The sequence below is a fragment of the Mustela putorius genome, unplaced genomic scaffold (assembly GCF_011764305.1).
Source record: "Mustela putorius furo isolate JIRA1106 unplaced genomic scaffold, ASM1176430v1.1 tig00000580_pilon_pilon_pilon, whole genome shotgun sequence".
NCBI classification, from domain to species: domain Eukaryota; kingdom Metazoa; phylum Chordata; class Mammalia; order Carnivora; family Mustelidae; genus Mustela; species Mustela putorius.
This window is the reverse complement of record NW_025421423.1, coordinates 2,143,183-2,161,918: the sequence shown is the minus strand read 5'-3', so window position 1 is coordinate 2,161,918 and position 18,736 is coordinate 2,143,183. Positions and strand designations below refer to the sequence as shown.

The following is an 18,736-nucleotide window of genomic DNA, read 5'->3' as shown; positions in this document are numbered from 1 at the left end:
TAGGGTTCCTTTGGTGAACTTACCATGATTTTAAATACACTTTTTTAAAATGATAGTGATTAATGACTACCTTATCCACTCAAGAACTCAAGAATTAACTTTAGGAGGACAGGAACCATAGAAGTTTCATTCATTTCTGTGCCCATAATAATCAACACTGGCACCAACAACTAACACCTGTGCAACATTTACTGTGTGCCAGGCATTGCGTTAAACACTATACAAATAATAATTTATTTTTTAAAGATTTTTTTATTTATTCATGAGAGAGGCAGAAGCAGCCCCCCCCCCACCCCGCCCCGCAGAGCAGGGAGCCCAAGGGGACTGGATCCCAGGACCCTGGCATCAAGACCTGAGCAGAAGGGAGACGCTTAACCGACAGAACAACCAGGCGCCCCACATATAATAAGTTAATATAAACTCCCAATAGATTGCCTGGCCTACAGCCAGCGGTCAGTTTGTTGAATGTGCTCCTGCGTGCACACCCACGAGTTGCTCACCACCTCCTGGGGCAGCCCATTACCTCACAGATAACTGGTGACTGGAAGAGTCTTCTTGGTATTGACCCCCGCATACCTCCCTGCAAATTCCGCCCACTGATTCTATTTCTGCCCTTCTGGGGCCACGCACGCACTGGAAGCCGTAACCGTCCTTTCCACAAGCTCGACTTGGCAGCATCCGAAGCGTCTCCCTGGCGTCTCCCTCTCGCTCCCCTCCCTGCTCCCTCCCTGCAGAGACTCCGGGTTCCTCTTCCCTCTGCGGTGGTCTGGGAGCGTCGCCCCGGCCGCGGGCCCCGGCTCCCGGCATCCCACGCCTCGCGCGTCACGTGACGGCGCCCGCCCGCAAGAGCCCCGCAGCTGTCCGCCCCCGGGCGGGGCTCGCGGCGCGTCCGCCCGCCCCCTGGCTGCGCGCCGCAGTCCTCGCGTCTCCGCTCGGCTGCGCTTCGGCTCCCTCTCTCGCGGCCCCGGACCGTTGTGGGCGAGCGCCCCGGAGAGCCCCCGGAGAGGTAAGCCGCGGTCGGCTACCGGAGGCTGACGGCGAAGTTATTCCGCTCGCGTCCGCGGGATGCCCGGGGCCCCGAGCAGGGGGCGGCCTGGGCGCCTGGAGGCTGCCTGTGGGGGGGACGTGGGGCGCTTTCCGAGGCCACTCGCCGAAGAGGCGCCTCTCGGTCCTGGCGGAGGCTGAGCACCTGGCTCTGGCGGGACCGGGAGAGGGTGCCCTCAGGTCGCCCGCGGCCCGGCGCTCCCGCACTCTCCTGGCACCTGGAGCCTCTGCCGCGCCGGTGGAGAGCTGTGTCTCGTTTTCCCAGCCCGTAGAACGAGCCTGCCAGGAAAGTGGAGCTCCGCGTTTGCCTTCAGCCTTGAGGTTTTACGAGTGTGCAAGTGAAGTCACAGAGGAGGAAGCAGATTTCTCGGGGTGGGAAGAGCCTTCGCCCAGAAAGGCAGGGGCATCTGGGGCCGGGCACCTACTAGTAAGCGCCCTGTGTATTCTGTGCAAATCCCAAGTCTCTGAGTCTGTTTCTCCAGGTGGTAACACCTGGAGAGTGTTAACACCTGCCTTGCCTCCCTCATCAGACTGCACTGGAGTTCAAGGGGGAAAGCCATTTGAAGAGCCGAACTCTGGAGTCAGTTAGACCTGGGTTCAAGTCCTAGTTCTGCCACTTGCCAGCTGTGTGACCTTGAGCCACACAAAACCCTCATCTGTTAAAAGTAGATAATAATAGTACTTAGCTCATGAGGTTGCTGTGAGGTTCACTGCAAAGGGCTTAGCACAGTCTCTGGCACCAAAGTGCTCAATTATTCATATACCGTTCAATTTATTTGGTAAGCTAGAGAGAGCTTCGCATGAGGGGTGTTTAGAATAATCACACTGCAGTTTGTATATATTTAGTCCTAAAAAGAGTACTGTTTGGGTTCCCCGCGAAAGAGGCCAAGTGGGATCGTTTTCCCTCTTCTCTTTTTGGGCCCCCTTTGCCTTCTCATTTACAACTGGCATGTGAACCTGTTGTTCCTACCAAATGAGTCAGGCAGGATGGGAACATTCATGTACTGGAGCAGATGGGTATCAGATTCCCTCTGAGGGGAAAGAAAAGTGCCAGGCATGTGCTGCCACCAAGAAAAGCACAGTACAGTGATTGACTGTTCGAGTAGGAAGACGCCTGGGAAACTGTCTAATCCAGCTGTCTCATTTTGCACATGGAGAAACTGGACCCAGAATGAGGACAGGACTTGAATTCTCAGTGCTGGACAGAATGTTGGCACTGGGTGGTAGAAAGAACACATACTGTTAACCAGACTCTGTGCTTTCCCTGATTTCTTTGTTAATTCATTTATTCAGCAAGTATTTATGGAGACCTACTGTGTGCTTGTACACCTACTAGGAGCAAGAGGAGAAATCTATTTATCTCCCTCTGCTGGTTCTCAGTACATTTTATAATAATAATAAGTTATGTCTCCCAGTGAGCTTTCCTCTTAGCAGCTGGCCCCAAGGGACAGAACCACACAGAGAGGTCTGAATTATTTCACGATCAGTCACAGAGGTCCCTGAGCCCTTGTTGAAGCCTCTAGAAACTGAAGAAAATGCTGCTTTGTCAGGGCTTTTAGGAAAGGATTTCCTTCTGGCCTGGAGTACTTGGATTTCTTTGTCTTTCTGGTTTCAGGCCTCTTATTGTTTTTAGATTTCCGAAAAAAGAGCCACCCTCGCCACACTGCCTTCGTTTTGGTTTCCATGGTTATCAGATGAATTGTTTTTATGATAGCACAAGTAGCTGTTAAGTAATACATGGTCAAGCAGTCCGCAGTTCACTGTGGATTTCTGTTTCTGGTGGTGGTCCTCTGTTCTTTGGGGTTGTTGTTTTTTTTTTCTTCAGTGCAGTGCATTCGTACTATTCCTTCCTCCTTTTCCCCTCCTTCATTCTTTCCTTTAACAAAGGTATATTCATGCCATAGCCAAGAGGAGTGGGGCCAAGTAGAAACAGATAAAGACAAAGACCCTGGTTTAGGGAACTCGAAATCTTTGGAGGGATAGTCAGGGCATTACATCTGCAAGAGCAGATCTGAGCTTCTGATAAAGGTGCAGACAAGGATCCAGGGAGAGCACTCAGAGGTGGGAGGGAGGGTCCTGGGCAACCAAGAAAACATCACATAGTAGGCGCCCCTGTGTGGCTTAATCAGTTAAGTATCTGACTCTTCATTTCTGCTCAGGTCTTGATCTCAGGGTCGTAAGTTCAAGCCCCACATTGGGCTCCATGCTGGGCATGGAGACTACTTTTAGAAAAAGAGAGAAGATATTACATGTTAAGATGCTCTTCAAGAAAGATGTAAAAGAAACAAGCTCCCTTTACATGTCTCAGTCACATAGTAGTAATAGATGGTACAAGAAGCATATGTTCTTTCAGTTTGCCTTAATGAATGAACCTCCTCTTAAGTCACCTATCATGGGCTTTTAAATGACTGCTAATTTCTCTCAGTACCCTCCTTCTGTTAGCTTAGGGTGTTGTATTACTTTCCTACTCATAAACGTGGTGTTGTGTGTATAAAGGTAGATAGTAGAGACATTTGATTAAGATTTTGTCTATTTCAGATGTTTAACCTGTATGTCTCATTTCACCAGTTGGGTCTAATGTAGTCAGAGACTTCTTTACTTTTCCAAGTAATCTCCCAAGTCCTTTAATGCCCTCTTTGGTGAGAATTCCAGTGTCTCCCGCTTCCAAGCTCCCCTGGGGCTTAAACAATCCAAAGAAGTCAATCTGACTTCCACTCTCCAAAGGAGAGAGAACTCCAGGGTCTGGGCAGTCCACCCACATTGTTATTTCTGACACAGCTACATGGTATCACTATTGAAGAGCTATCCTGCACGCTCCAAGGATGTGCGGTCTCTGCTGCTCAGCGCCCTTATTGGACCAGGTTCCTGCCAGCTTGATCCCATGCTTGGATTCCAAGGTTAGAGCTTTTTTAGTTTGTGCTCCCATGCTTAGCCATTTTCCCCTAAAGCACCGCACTCTGGGCAGTGTGTTGAGCTTGTCCTCCAGTAAGTACTCTTTGGGGGTATTTGGGGGTCTTTTGTGCTAGTAGCCTTGGTCAGGGTCACTGCAGACCCCTCAGGAGATTACCCTATTGTCATACCTTTCATCAGGGTTTGGAGGCTCAATCCATTCCTGACCCTAACCCAAGGTATTTTGGCAAATTTGTTCTACTTCCTCTCCAAGATTCTGCCTACCAAGAATTCTCAAATGGCAGATAGCTACCCTAGAACTTTGGATGCCTATTGAGCTTTTCATATAGAAGAAGGATCCTCTGGTGTCTCTTGGCAAAGCACTGTTCCCAGGAGACTTTCTCCACCCGTAATCCCAGGAAAAGTAGGCACTATTGCAAATTTAAATGGCATGTACTCTGTTAGGGATATAGGGCTAGGTTTTAATTTTAAAATGAAGTTCCCTCAACTTTTTTAAGAATCAAACAATAGTTGGTATGTGTATTTCATTGTCTTTATTTATTTAAGACTTTGTTTATTTGATATAGTGCTGGAGAGTTGGAGCACGAGCACGAGCTGGAGCATGAGCCGCCGCCACCCCCCACCCTACCCTACCCCCCCTCCCCCCTCCCCACAGCACAAGTCGGGGGAGGGGCAGATGGAGAAGTAGACTTCCCCCTGAGCAGGGAAGCCTGACACAAGGCTATCCCAGGAACCCAGAATCATGACCCGAGCCACCGAGCCGCCCCCTCATTGTCTTTAATTTAAACTTTCAAAATATGAGGTATAACAGTGCATGCAACGAAACCTCACAAATGGTTGCATAGTTTAACAATTCTAAGAGAAATATACGTGGAACCACCACCATGTCAAGAAGTGGAGCATTGCCAGTACTCAGTAGCAACCCTCCTTCCCAGAAGCCACTACCTTGACTTACATGATAATCATTTGTTTCTCTTTGTAGTTTTGTCACCTATATTTGCATCCCTAAAGAGTATAATTTTACTAGTTTTTTTTTAACTTCATACATAGAATCATACTGTGTGCATTTTGTGTTGGCTTTCTTTTGCTTTGTGTGCTGCATCCATGAGGTTACCATGCTTATTTTCATTGCTGTTTCATGATATATGTCACAATATACTTATTTGTCCCATAGTTTACAGATACTTGTGTTGCTTATAGCTTCTGACTACCAAGAACAGAACAGCAGAGAACATCCTTAGACATTTTCTGTTGTTTTTGTGAAACTTCTGTAGGTAATAAGTGCCGGAGTGGAATTGCTTTGCTAGATAATGCCAGTTTTCTGAGTGATTGTAACCATTTACTCTCCTACCAGCAGTATGTCAGAGTTCCAGTTGCTTTACATCCTTGCAAATACTCAATATTATCCATTTAAACTCTTCTCATGGGTCTGTAGTAGCTTTTGTGATTTTACTTTTCTTTTCCTTGGTTACTACTAATGTTGGGCACTAATTGATTAATTGGATATCCTCTTTTCCCAAATTGCCTATTCAGTCTTTTGCCTGTTTATCAGTTTTTCTTATTGATTTGTTGGAGTTCTTTATGTATTTTGATTAGTAGTCCCTTGTCAATTACATGTTTTAAGAATATCTTCTACTCTGCGATTCTCTTTTACCGTCCTAAATAGTGATGTCTTAGATCCTGTTCTGTAGAGGCAGGGCCTGAAATAGGGATTCTTGTTCATGTGGTATATTGTGGATGTGCTCAGGAAAAGGAGAATGAGGGAAGCAGGGTGGGGGGAGGAGGGGAAGACTGGTATAACCAGGTGAGGTGGCAGTTTTCCAGAGAAGGGACATTTGTGGGTTATCAACTGACATTCCTATGAGAAGGTTGGGTGTACTGGCTAGTGGAGACTCTGGTTGGGTTACTAATAGTATTCTCTACATTCCATTGAGATACATTCTTTTTTGTTGTTGTTTAAGAGTTTATTTATTTATTTGACAGAAAAAAACACAGCGAGAGAGGGAACACAAGCAGGGGGAGTGGGAGAGGGAGAAGCAGGCTTCCCACTGAGCAGACAGCCCTGATGCAGGTGCAATCCCAGGACCATGAGATGATGACCTGAGCCAAAGGCAGGAAGGCAGTTGCTTAACGACTAAGCCACCCAGGTGCCCTGAGATACATTCTTTTCTTTTCACTCCACCCAGATACAGCTCCAGGATTCTGGTTGGTCACAATTTTTAGGAAAATTTACAAGAGGAAGGGTAGTGGAACAACTCTACAATCCTGCTGCCACAGCCAGTGCAAAAAAATGTAACTACTGCTCATTACCTTCTTCATCTGCCGTCTATTCTAGTTTCCTTTCTTTGTCCCTTTAATGTTCAGAGAGTGCAGTGATAGAGCCACCTGGTTCTGGAAGTTCGTTGTGTTTTGTTGTGTTATTTTTGATGACAGATTCAATATTTTTAATGGTTCTGAAGGTTTTTAATTTCTTCTTTAGTTTTACTAAGTGATATTTTTCCAGGAGTTGGCCCCTTTAAAGGTTTCACATTTATTTATATAAAATTGGTTGTAATATTCCTTGTTATTATAATGTCTGCGACATCTGTAGTGATGTGCCCCTTTTCGTTAGTTTCATTTTTACGTTTTCTCCCTTTTACTCTTCCTTAGTTTCAGTAGCATTTCCTTTCACCGAAACAACTTTTGTCTTCATTGATATTCTCCATAGTAAGCTGGTTTTCTATTTCATTAAGGTCTGCTCTTTTATTTTTTCATTCTACTTTTCTTAAAATTTTTTTTTCTTAAAGATATTTTTATTTTTATTTATTTATTTATTTATTTATTTTTAAGATTTTATTTATTTAGGAGCACCTGAGTGGCTCAGCGTGCTGGGCCTCTGCCTTCGGCTCAGGTTTATAATTCCAGGCACCAGGGATCGAGCCTCACATTGGGCTCCCTGCTCAGTGGGGGCTCTGCTTCTCCCTATCCCTCTGCCCCTCCTCCCTGTGTTCCCTCTCTGTCTCACTCTCTCAAATAAATAAATAAAGTATTTATTATATAAATTATAATTTATTTACTTATTTGAGAGAGTGAGCAAGAGAGAAAGCAGGAGCAGGGGAGCTGTAGGTCGAAAGAGAAGCAGGTCCCCTTCTCAGCAGGGAGCCTGTTGTGTGGCTCCATCCCAGGACCATGGGGTCATGACCTGAGCTAAGGACTTATTAATTAACCCACTAGGCCACCCAGGTGCCCCTCATTTGTATCCTTTTGATTCTTTCCATTTAAGGCTACACATTTTTGGGGCGCCTAGGTGGCTCAGTGGGTTAAAGCCTCTGCCTTCAGCTCAGGTCATGATCCCAGAGTCCTGGGATGGAGCCCCGAATCTGGAATCTGGCTCTCTGCTCAGTGGGGAGCCTGCTTCGCTTCCTCTCTCTGCCTGCTTCTTTGCCTACTTCTGATCTTTATCTATCAAATAAATAAATAATCTTTAAAAAAAAAAAAAGCTACACATTTTCCTGCAAACACTGCTTAGTAGGTGCTTATAAGTTTTGATCTGTGATATTTTAGTCATTTATTTCTAAATATTTTCTAATTTCCATTGTGATTTCCTCTTTGACTCATAGCTATCTTAGAAGTGTGTTTAATTTTCAAATATATGAGTATTTCCTGGTTATCTTTTATTATGGTCCATGAGCTTGTTCTCTATAATTTTAATCTTTTGAAATTTGTTGAAATTTTTATTAAGACTTTGTTTATGGTCCATTTTAATAAATGTTGCATGTGTGCTTGAAAATAATGTGACTTCTGCAGTTACTGGATTCAGTGTTCTGTATTCCATTAGGTCAGATTTATTAATTCACATCTTCTGGGTTTATTTTTGCCTATTCTAGCTATTACAAAGAGAAATGTGTTAAAATATCCTAAGTTTATGAATTTGCTTATTTCACCTTCTGTTTTTTTGCTATCTTTGAGCCATATTAAGTGTATACAAATATAAACTTGTTATATTTTCCTGGTGAATTAATCTTTTATCATTATAAGGTTGCCCTTTTCATCTCTAAAGAATGGTGGATTTTTTTTTTGTTTGGTTGGTTGATTTAGGGAGTTGGGGGAGGCCTTAAACTCTATTTTATCTGATACCAATGTGACTACACCATTCATTTTTGGTTAATCTGTGCTAGGTATATTTTCTCCCATCCTTTCAGTTTTATTCTTTTTGTGCTGTGTGTTTTAAATATGTCTTTTATAAATAGCATGTGCATTTTCCCTTTTTTTTTTTTTTAAAGATTTTATTTATTTGACAGAGATCACAAGTAGGCAGAGAGGCAGACAGAGAGAGAGAGGGGGAAGCAGGTTCCTTGCTGAGCAGAGAGCCCCATACGGAGCTCGATTCCAGGACCCCGGGATCATAACCTGAGCTGAAGGCAGAGACTTTAACCCACTGAGCCACCCAGGCACCCCACATTTTGCTTTTTTATCACCTGTTTCTAATCTCTTCATTGGAAAATTTGGTCCTTATTAATGTCACCACATTAATGTACTTAGGGTTACGCTTGCCTTAATATTTTATCCTTTCAATATATTTGTCTTGCTAGTACTCCATTTTGCTTTAGCTCTTCCCTCCTTTTGGAATATTTTTAGTCATTTGCTCTTTTCCTTCTAGTTTGGATATTATGCACTTGCTCTTCTTGAATAGTTACCTTTGAAATTTTAATTTAACCAAAGTTGATAAGTTATGGATAAATATGTTATGGATAAATAATAAATAAATAAATAAATAAATAAATAAATTTATGGATAAATATCCCACTCTTCTTTTGGACAGTACGGGACCTTAGACCACTTGATCTCTTATTTTTTCCATCTTGCTTAGTGGTAGACTAGTTGTAACACAGTGTGTTAGCTTTGATTAGAGTCAGTTAAGGACCAACAGATAGAATAAATGTAATGAGGGAGGAAAAAGGTGAGAGAACGAAGAATTTGAGAAAACAATATGATTTTGTCAGGACTCTTTTGGTTGCAAGTAATCACATTATTAGACTCTCTGGACTTTAAAAAGAAAATCTGTTTGCTTATAAAACTACACAGTGGGGCGCCTGGGTGGCTCAGTAGGTTGGGCCTCTGCCTTCAGCTCGGGTCATGGTCTCGGGGTCCTGGGATTGAGACCCGAGTTGGGCTCTCTGCTCAGCAGGGAGCCTGCTTCCCCCTCTCTCTCTGCCTGCCTCTCTGCCTCCTTGTGATCTCTCTGTCAAATAAATAAATAAAATATTTAAAAAATAAAAAATAAAACTGCATAGTAGATCCAAGGGTTCAAAAAATCTTTTTAGGATTTTTTAAGAGTATCTCCTGCTCCGTCTCTCTCAGTCATTCAGCCTTGCGTGTCTTAATTCCTTCATTCCTCAAATGAATGCTTCCAGGTTGTCCCCACCACTGGCAGGACTGATGGGATCTTCTGATTCTGCTTTGGGTCAAGTATGAGATAGAGGGTTGAGGCACTATATATGATAGTCCCACCTCTAAATGGACTAACTGGAGTGGGAGCAGAGTTCCTATGAGGAACCAGAAGAGGAAAGGTGTGCTGGACAGACAAAAATAATAGCTACCTCAGTCCACTGTGCCGAGTAGTGACTTGGAAGAGTAACACACAGAAGGAAAAGGGTGTGATTGGAATTAACTCAGTTAATCTGTACAAGAAAAAGGGAGAAGACATCACCTCTTCATGAGCCCATGGATAGGGAAGGAGGAATCTGGCCAGGCAGTTCCTTCACCCACCAACCAATGCCAATGGCAGTGCTTTGTCATTGTTTTTGGTCCACAGTAGCAGAGAAAAGGGAGAGCTAGTATGGGCTGTCTAGTATGTGGGCGTGTATTCAGCATGTCAGCTGTGGTGCTGGCTATTCCCACAGGCCTTTCTCAGAGCAGCTTCTACTTCCACAACTCCTGTTCATGTCAGTCCCACATAACCATGTTTTCTCCCATAAGATCTTGCTCTATTCCTACTCCCTAGTCAGAATTTCGTGGGCCAGAGCCAAATGTCAGACCCAAGAACAGCCAATTCATAGGCTTACCAACGACCTGTGATATGAACTACTGGAAAACAAAGATGCATGTTTGTAGAAATTTGAACTGGGGATTGTGGAAGAGCGCTTAACTACAGAAATTGAGGCTGAAATGATATGTAAAGTCAGGCTTTTGAAGAGTTCTGGCTAGCTGGTGTTATGGGGAAACAGAAGCAATGAGAAAGAGAAAGTGTTTATAGACTCCAGGTAAAAGGAGAATGGAGCTGACCCGTGAGGGATGGCTGAGTCACGTGATGAGCCCCCACAGGCAACCCCATGGGGCTGCTGTGGATCCAAACCTTTCATCCTACACTCTGGAAGATCCAACCCTACTGTGATCCTATTCCATAATATCCTCACTAACCCACATAGGTTTATATGCTAAGCCCTTCCTTTGCACTTGCTGAGATCAGAAGACTCACTAGAACAGATATTCAGAAGTTGGGGTCAGTGCCCACGTGGGTGAATTTCTGTTACTGCTAATGATTGCTGTGAAAAGAAATCTCACTCTTCTTGTCATCGGATGGTCAGCAGCTACAAAACTTGTCGGCTTGAGGACAATAAATAATACACCCACTGCTTGGCCGGCTGTCAGTATCTGCATTGTTGGCCATGGAGCAGGGCAGTGGGCTTGGCAGTGAGCTCCTTTCCCTCTGTGGTCTCCTTGTTCTTACCTCACAACAGAAAACCCTAAATTATTGCCTATAATTAATTTTTTTTCTGAGATATTGGAGGTTTGGTTCAAATGCATTACAATGAAAGAAAGGAACTTAGGGACAGGGAAAGGTCCTAGGAGAGAAGAAATTCATCACCATTTATTGTGTGTTTACTATGTGTCAGGCGCAATGTTAAGTGATTTCCATCCATTCTCTCATTTCAGCCTCACAACAACTCCCTAAGGTATTATTATCCCCACTTTTATAGATAAGCTCAGACACAGGATGGTCTGACTCCATTGAATGTGTAATTTTGGGTGTAAAATAACAATCACTTGGTGTGGAATTGCCTCAAGCTGAGAGCAATTAAGGAGAAATATGAGAGCCGTGTGTGGTGGCGTGGGAGTCAGGAGGTAGTGGGAAAGGTTCTGATCAGGTGTTCTCTCCACAGACCATGCCTGGGAGGAGCCCCAGCAATCTCATGCACTAATGCATAATTGCAGGATTAAATTCATCCTTATTTCATGATCTGTGAGTTTATGTGTCTGTGTGGTGAGGTTAGAAGGTCCTCCTCCATCTTTTCACAAGTTTAGGAACCTCAGAAGCTCTGGAAGGGAGCTGGGAGGGAGGCTGCTGCAGCAGAAAGAACAGAGGCTCCACACTCAGTCCAGGTGAGGAACCACAGCTTACTAACTCAATAAAAGGAGTAACTTTATTCCTGGAATTGGGGATAAGAAGACTCCTGCCTCTTACATTGCTGTAATTGCTCACTGAGATGACATATAAGAGGTACTTGACATTTAGTAAGCCCTCAACACACCATTCCCTGCCCTCTCCAGGTCACCCAGTTGATGAGAATCTGGACTAAAACCCAGGTTTTGGAATTCCCGACCCAGTGCACTCTATAGGTAAACTACCATGAATGGTCAGGGTGTTGAAGGAGGGAGAGAGAGCCCTCACTGCTCCCGACCACACTCGGCACTAAACATGCATCAGAACACAGCCTTCTGGTCTATGCCATCAAATTTCAAAGCTAAAATAAGAAACAGCTAGTTATTTTTCAGGCTGAGGAGGGCTGAGCCTTAAAGAAATTATGAAAAGCCCAGCTGAGATTTTTGTCATTTTCAAAGTTTTAAATTTTGTCTCATTTCCAATAGTATGTGTGTAGGTATGTATACAGGGTTCTTTCTTTCTTCCTTTCTTTCTTTTTAAGGTTTATTTATTTGACAGATCACAAGTAGGCAGAGGCAGCAGAGAGAGGGGGAAACAGGCTCCCTGCTGAGCAGAGAGCCTGACTCGGGGGTTCGATCCCAGGACCCCGGGATCATGACCCAAGCTGAAGGCAGAGGCTTTAACCCACTGAGCCACCCAGGTGCCCCCAGGGCTCTTTCTTGATTTACAGTAATTTATTCTGTGTACTTTCAAAATAAAATCCACAAAACTTGAGAGACATTTACTTTGATTTGAAGAAAGATCTAAAATTAACCTGTTACAGTTGCTTCATTAATTCAGTTTGTAGTAATTTACACTGGTGTTTAGTGTGCTTCATAACATGGGAGGATGTATTTTTTTTTCCCTTCATCAATTCTAAATAGAGGTGTTTTTTTTTTTTTTTTAAGATTTTATTTGTTTATATGACAGAGGGAAACACAGCCAGAAAGGGAACACAAGCAGGGGAAGAGGGAGAGGGAGAAGCAGGCTACGGGCTGAGCAGGGAGCCAGATGTGGGGCTTGATCCCAGGATGCTGAGATTATGACTTGAGCCAAAGGCAGATGCTTAATGGCCGAGCCACCCAAGGGCCCCTCTAGATAGGGTTCTGAGCTGTCCTAGAATCTCCCCTACCCCCCCCTTTTTTTTAAATTAAAATTCCTGCCACTTTGATACTGATGTGGCCTCCCATAAGTAGGATGTACGTGTATTTTCTTTTTTTTTTTTTTTTCGTGTATTTTCTTTAGTAAACAATGAAGAACATGGCAGCTCATTGTATAATGTACACAGCAGTTATGAAGTGCCCTGCCCTCAAGATTACCCAGTGAGGGAGAGGCAGAACCCAGACTAAAAGCCTGCTGAATCCCTTTCATCTGAGTCCTCTCAGATAAGGGATAGGGCCTTTTTATACTGGGATTCAAGGCAGTTCCCCCTGCCTGCAAAATTAATGAGAGCTCTGTGAATCAATCCAGCTGGCCTTTCTTCCTGACCCTTTCAAACTCCTGGAGCTGCTGCCAGACTGAGCTTCTTACTGTGTCCTCAGCCTGGCTAGAGGTTTCTTTACCCTGCGACTTTGCTGACACTCCTCTGTCTGCAGTCCCCTTTCCTGGATTCTCTGCATGCCCCAGCCCCACCCATATCTCAGAGTGCCGCTCTTGAGAGGCCCGCTTGTCCATGAAGCTTGGGTTAATGGTTAAAAAACCTAGTCTTCGGTGGGGGCGCCTGGGTGGCTCAGTGGGTTGAATCCTCTGCCTTCAGCTCGGGTTGTGATCCTAGGGTTCTGGGATGGAGCCCCACATTGGGCTCTCTGCTCAGCAGGGAGCCTGCTTCCCTTCCTTCCCTCTCTTTGCCTGCCTCTCTGCCTACTTGTAATCTCTGTCAAATAAATAAATAAAATCTTTAAAAAAAACCAAACAAACAAAAACCTAGTCTTTGGGGTCAGACCTGGTTCACAGGGGGGTTCTTTTGTTTTCTAGCAGAGTGACTTGGGGTAAGTCATTTGCCACATTAGTTTCTCCCAGACTTAGTTTCTTCATTTGTAAAATGAAGACAGGGATACTTTAGATCGGTGCTTTTCAAACATACAAACACACAAGATCCCTGGTGATCTTGTTAAAATGCCAATTCTGATCCACTGGGTATGGGGTGGTGCCCAAGAACTGATGTTTCTAACCAACTCCTTGGTCCTAGGAACAGCACTCTGAGTTGCAAAGCTTTGTGGAGGGATTTTGAGAGAATAGAATGAAATTATGCATGAAAAGTGCTCAATATGGTGTCTTTCAGATATTTGTGCTGAGTAAGTGGTAGCTGCTGCTGGTTTTGTTGTCTTCTATTACTACGGGCTGATTTCCCTACCTGGAGGTGCCATTTATAGTCTTTAAACAAAGGCTTTCCCTCTTATGGCACTCCTAAGCACTTTTTCACTTAAAGATATATTATGATTTGGGGACTTTGGGGAAGTAGAGATAGATTTGTCTCCTACCAGACTTGAGGATAGGGTCTTCGTCTTATTCCTGATTCCCTTATAGTGTGGACTACATACTCAGGTTTCTTTTTTTATTCCACCGGGATCTTTGTCACAGTACAAATTCCGTGGCTAATGGATTAATCAGTCTCAGCTATTCTAATATACCAAATAGTGATGATGATGATGATGATGATTCATTCCTTTGATAAATGTTTATGGAACACCTACCATGGACAAGGCAGAGTTCTACACATAATACAAAGCAATGATAGGAAGTTTCTGCTTTTCAGGACTTGCTCGTGGAGCCAGGCAATAAATAAAGAAAAAAACATTATTTATAGAAAGATAAACTTCTTGAGGGCAGGGAATGTGTATAATTCATCACCATGAATTTCCTCATAGTAGGTATCACTGTACATCTGCACACACTGTCTCACGAGTCACATGAGCAGTCCTTGTAACTGGGCACTTCTGCATGTCCCTCCCACACGCCCTACAAACCCACCCACACAAACCCAAGTGAACTATGGAGATGTCACTAGACATCTAGTAAGATGTAAGAGGTTTTAGTCCTGACCCTACCTTGCCTGTGCATCATGATGCTCAGCAGACTGGCCGACAGACCCATTCTCTCGAAAGCAGTGGGAGCCTAGACAGCAGAACAAAGCAAAGCTTCTCTTCCAGTGCCTGCTGTTGACCAGAGTCCTGCACGCTTCTGTAAGCATATTCACTCCCGATTTCTCCTTTGCAGAGAGTCCTTTTCCATTACATGCCCTTTAGATGTTAGCCTGGCAAGGACTCGGTCATCAGACTTCTCTCTCTTTCTCTCTAGTGAGCTCATCCCATCCCATGACTTCAAATGTCATTCAGGTCTCTCTTCAAAAGTCACTTCCTCAGGGACCTGTTCCTTGACAACTGTATCTAAAATGGCACACACACGCATGCCCCTAAGTCTGCTTTATTTTCTCCTCATAGCATTTGTTACTGTTTTTTAAATTTATTGTCTATGTCTAAAGGTAGGGCTTCAACTTGTTTACTGCTTGTCAGTGCTTAGAGCAATGCCTAATGAGACAGTGAGCAATATATGAATCTTCATTGAATAAATGATTTTCTTTGGAAATTCTCAAAATGCTCATGAAGTGTAGTAGGACAGCCGTCATGAGCCTGTTTACAGATGAGGACAGAGGTTCGGAGAGATTAAAGGATTTGCTCAAGTCACAACACTGGGAAGCAGTAGAGCTTGCTTGTTGAGAGCCAAGTCTTATGGGGCTCACATCCCAAGAGGGTACACTCTGCCCCACCCGCTGAGGCTGGGGGCACCCGGTGACTCAGAGAGTTAGGAGGATGTCACATAGAAGCCCTGAGTTCTCACACTCTTGGGAACACGCAAAGGGAACAACTTGAGGCTTACCTCAGGCCTTGTTCCCTCCCATCCCAAACAAGTTCCCACTGTTGTTTCTCCAGCTCTTTCCAGGCTCACACTCCAGGTGCACAAGCCCTAGGGGACATTCGTTACTTTTAATTCCATAGCTCAGAGGCCCCACTGGCAAAAAGGAAGGGCAAAACTTGAATACATTTTTTTTAACTGTTACCTGGTTATAGAAATCCCTGTTGCTGCATGGATCCCCACGGACTAGTGTAAAGGTACAGTAAATAAAGCCAATGGAACAATAGGGAGTGTGACAGCTGAATAAAGGGAAATCCTCTTTGAGTTCAGAGGTATTCAGGGTAGAATTATCAGCCTCATTTTAGATTCAGCCTGTGGGGTGTTGCTAGAGTTGGGGACATGGCCAAGTTTAGAGGAAGGCATGTGCTGAAGGGTGGGAAATCCTCTGCTGGCATATCTTCCTTCCCTTGACAGGCCTGCTGCAAGACCCATAGCTTTCACTGTGGGGTGGGCTTCTTGGAATCCTAAGAAAACTGAAGCTCCAGTAGTTTCCATGCCAGGCAGCTTTGCCCCAAATCCTCTGGAGGCCCTCATATAATCCTGAAAGAAAGAAACCATCATTTAGTATTTGCTAAGTTGTAAATTTCTGCTATCACTGTTCTATCCGACCTACCTCTCATGGATGGATCTCCTTGAACTAGAGCTCTGATCAGGCCACTCTTCTCCTGAGGAACCTATAGTAGACAGAGTACAAGCTTCCAGGTTTGGCATCCAAGGCCTATACCAACATGCAACATGTATAAGAGAGCAGAACTCCAGTGGCTCCAGGGGAACAGAACTGAGACCACCTGAAGGAGTAACTAAGAGCTAGGTTTTGGCTCAGTCTTGGGAAGTTCACTAAAAGTAGCTTCAGACAAACCATGGAATGGGCATCTCAGGGTATCTGGGAGCTTCCTACTAGTGCTGTTCGGAGTTTCACATGCTCTGTCAGGAAGGCCTTTGTTATATTGTGGTAACAGTCCCTAAATTCTCAGTGTCTTAACCCAAAACAGAGGATTATGTTTTATGCATGATGTGTGTCTGTTTCAGGTTAGCATGGTGGTGCTGGTTGTCCTCCCAGAGTAGCCATGGTCTCAAATGTTGCCAATTGTGCTGCCCGAGAAAAACAGAACTCTGGATGATCTTGATCGAGTTATGTTGAGCACTTTTTCTTGTGTCTGTTGACCATCTGGATGTCTTCTTTGCAGAAATGTCTGTTCATGTCTTCTGCCCATTTCTTGATTAGATTATTTGGTCTCGGGGTGTTGAGTTTGATAAGTTCATTATAGATTTTGGATACTAGCCCTTTGGATACTAGCCAAATGATATGTCATTTGCAAATATCTTTTCCCATTCTGTTAGTTCTCTTTTGGTTTTGTTGACTGTTTCCTTTGCTCTGCAAAAGCTTTTGATCTTGATGAAGTCCCAATAGTTGATTTTTGCCCTTGCTTCCCTTGCCTGCGGCTATATTTCTGTTGCTGCAGCTGAAGTCGAAGAGGTTGCTCCTCAAGGATTTTGATGGATTCCTGTTTCACATTGAGGTCTTTCATCCATTTTGAGTTTATTTTTGTGTGTGGTATAAGGAAATGGTCCAGTTTCACTCTTCTCATGTGGGCTGTCCAATTTTCCCAACACCATTTGTTTTTTTTTCCATTGGACATTCTTTCCTGCTTTGTCAAAGATTAGTTGACCATGGAGTTGAGGGTCCATTTCTGGCCTCTCTATTCTGTTTCATTGATCTATGTGTCTGTTTTTGTGCCAGTACTATACTGTCTTGATGATAACAGCTTTGTAATAGAGCTTGAAGTCTGGAATTGTGATGCCACCAACTTTGGCTTTCTTTTTCTACATCCTTCTGGCTAGTCAGGGTCTTTTCTGGTTCCATATAAATTTTAGGATTATTTGTTCCATTTCTTTGAAAAAAGTTGATGGTATTTTGATAGGAATTGCATTAAACATGTAGATTGCTCTAGGTAGCACAGACATTTTCATGATATTCTTCCAATCCATGAGCATGGAACATTTTCCCATTTCTTTGTGTCTTCCTCAATTCCTTTCATGAGTACTTTATAGTTTAATGAGTACAGATTCTTTGCCTCTTTGGTTAGATTTATTCCTAGGTATTTTATGGTTGTGGGTGTAATTGTAAATGGGATCAACTCCTTAATTTCTCTTTCTTCTGTCTTGCTGTTGGTGTATGGAAATGCAACTGATTCCTGCGCATTGATTTTATATCTTGACACTTTCCTGAATTCCTGTATGAGTTCTAGCAGTTTTGGAGTGGAGCCTTTTGGGTTTTCCATTTAAAGTATCATATCATCTGCAAAGAGTGAGAGTTCGACTTCTTCTTTGCCTTTTCGGATCCCTTTTATTTCTTTTTGTTGTCTGATTGCTGAGGCTGGGACTTCTAGTACTATGTTGAACAGCAGTGGTGATAGTGGACATACTGCCTTGTTCCTACTTTAGGGGAAGAGCTCTCAGTTTTTCCCTGTTGAGAATGATACTCACTGTGGGTTTTTCATAGATGGCTTTGATGATAATGAGGTATGTACTCTCTTTCCCTACACTGTGAAGAGTTTTGATCAAGAAAGGATGCTGTATTTTGTCAAATGCTTTTTCAGCAACTGAGAGTATCATATGGTTCTTGTTCTTTCTTTTATTAATGTGTTTGATCACATTGATTGATTGGCGGATGTTGAGCCAGCCTTGCAGCCCAGGAATAAATCCCACTTGGTCGTGGTGAATAATCATTTTAATGTACTGTGGGATCCTGTTGGCTAGTATTTTGGTGAGAATTTTTGCATCCATGTTCATCAAGGATATTACAATGTAATTCTCCTTTTTGATGGGGTCTTTATCTGGTTTTGGGATCAAGATAATGCTGGCCTCATAAAATGAGTTTAGAAGTTTTCCTTCTATTTCTAGTTTTTGGAACAGTTTAAGGAGAAGAGGTATCAATTCTTCTTTAAATGTTTGGTAAAATTCCCCTGGGAAGCTCTCTGGCCCTGGGCTCTTGTTTTTTTGATTCTAGATTTTTAATGACTGCTTTAATCTCCTTAATGGTTATGGGTCTGTTCAGGTATTGTATTTCTTCCTGGTTGAGTTTTGGTAGTTTGTATGACTCTAGGATTGCTTCCATTTCTTCCAGATTGTCAAATTTGCCTGTGTATAGTTCTTCCTAATATGTTCTTATAGTTGTTTGTTGTTGGTTGTGATCTCTCCTCTTTCATTCATGATTTTATTAATTTGGGTCCTTTCTCTTTTCTTTTTGATAAATCTGGCCAGGAGCTTATCAATCTTATTAATTATTTCAAAGAACCAGTTCCTAGTTTTGTTGTTCTGTTCTATTCTTTTGGCTTCTATTTCATTGATTTCTGCTCTCATCTTTATTATTTCTCTTCTTCTGAGTTTAGACTTTATTTGCTGTTCTTTCTCCAGCTCCTTTAGGTATAGAGTTAGGTTGTGTACTTGAGGCCTTTCTTGTTTCTT

At 43.4% G+C, this 18,736-nt stretch overlaps 1 protein-coding gene across 4 annotated transcripts in view; it reads left to right on the top strand.

Annotated features, from left to right (window-relative positions):
- The window catches only part of FBXO10 (F-box protein 10), a 68,825-nt gene that overhangs the window by 12,394 nt on the left and 37,695 nt on the right, over nucleotides 1–18,736 (top strand). The window contains exons 1-2 of one of the 4 annotated variants that reach the window (XM_004747622.3): nucleotides 878–1,006; nucleotides 3,823–3,941. The exons of 1 other annotated variant lie outside the window; for it this stretch is intronic. In XM_004747622.3, coding sequence (XP_004747679.1) covers nucleotides 3,867–3,941 — 75 coding nt within the window. In that variant the 5' untranslated portion in view covers nucleotides 878–1,006; nucleotides 3,823–3,866. Of the gene's footprint in view, nucleotides 1–763; nucleotides 1,007–3,822; nucleotides 3,942–18,736 lie in introns of those variants that run through there. 2 more of the 4 variants (XM_045081591.1, XM_004747624.3) reach the window with 2 other exon arrangements.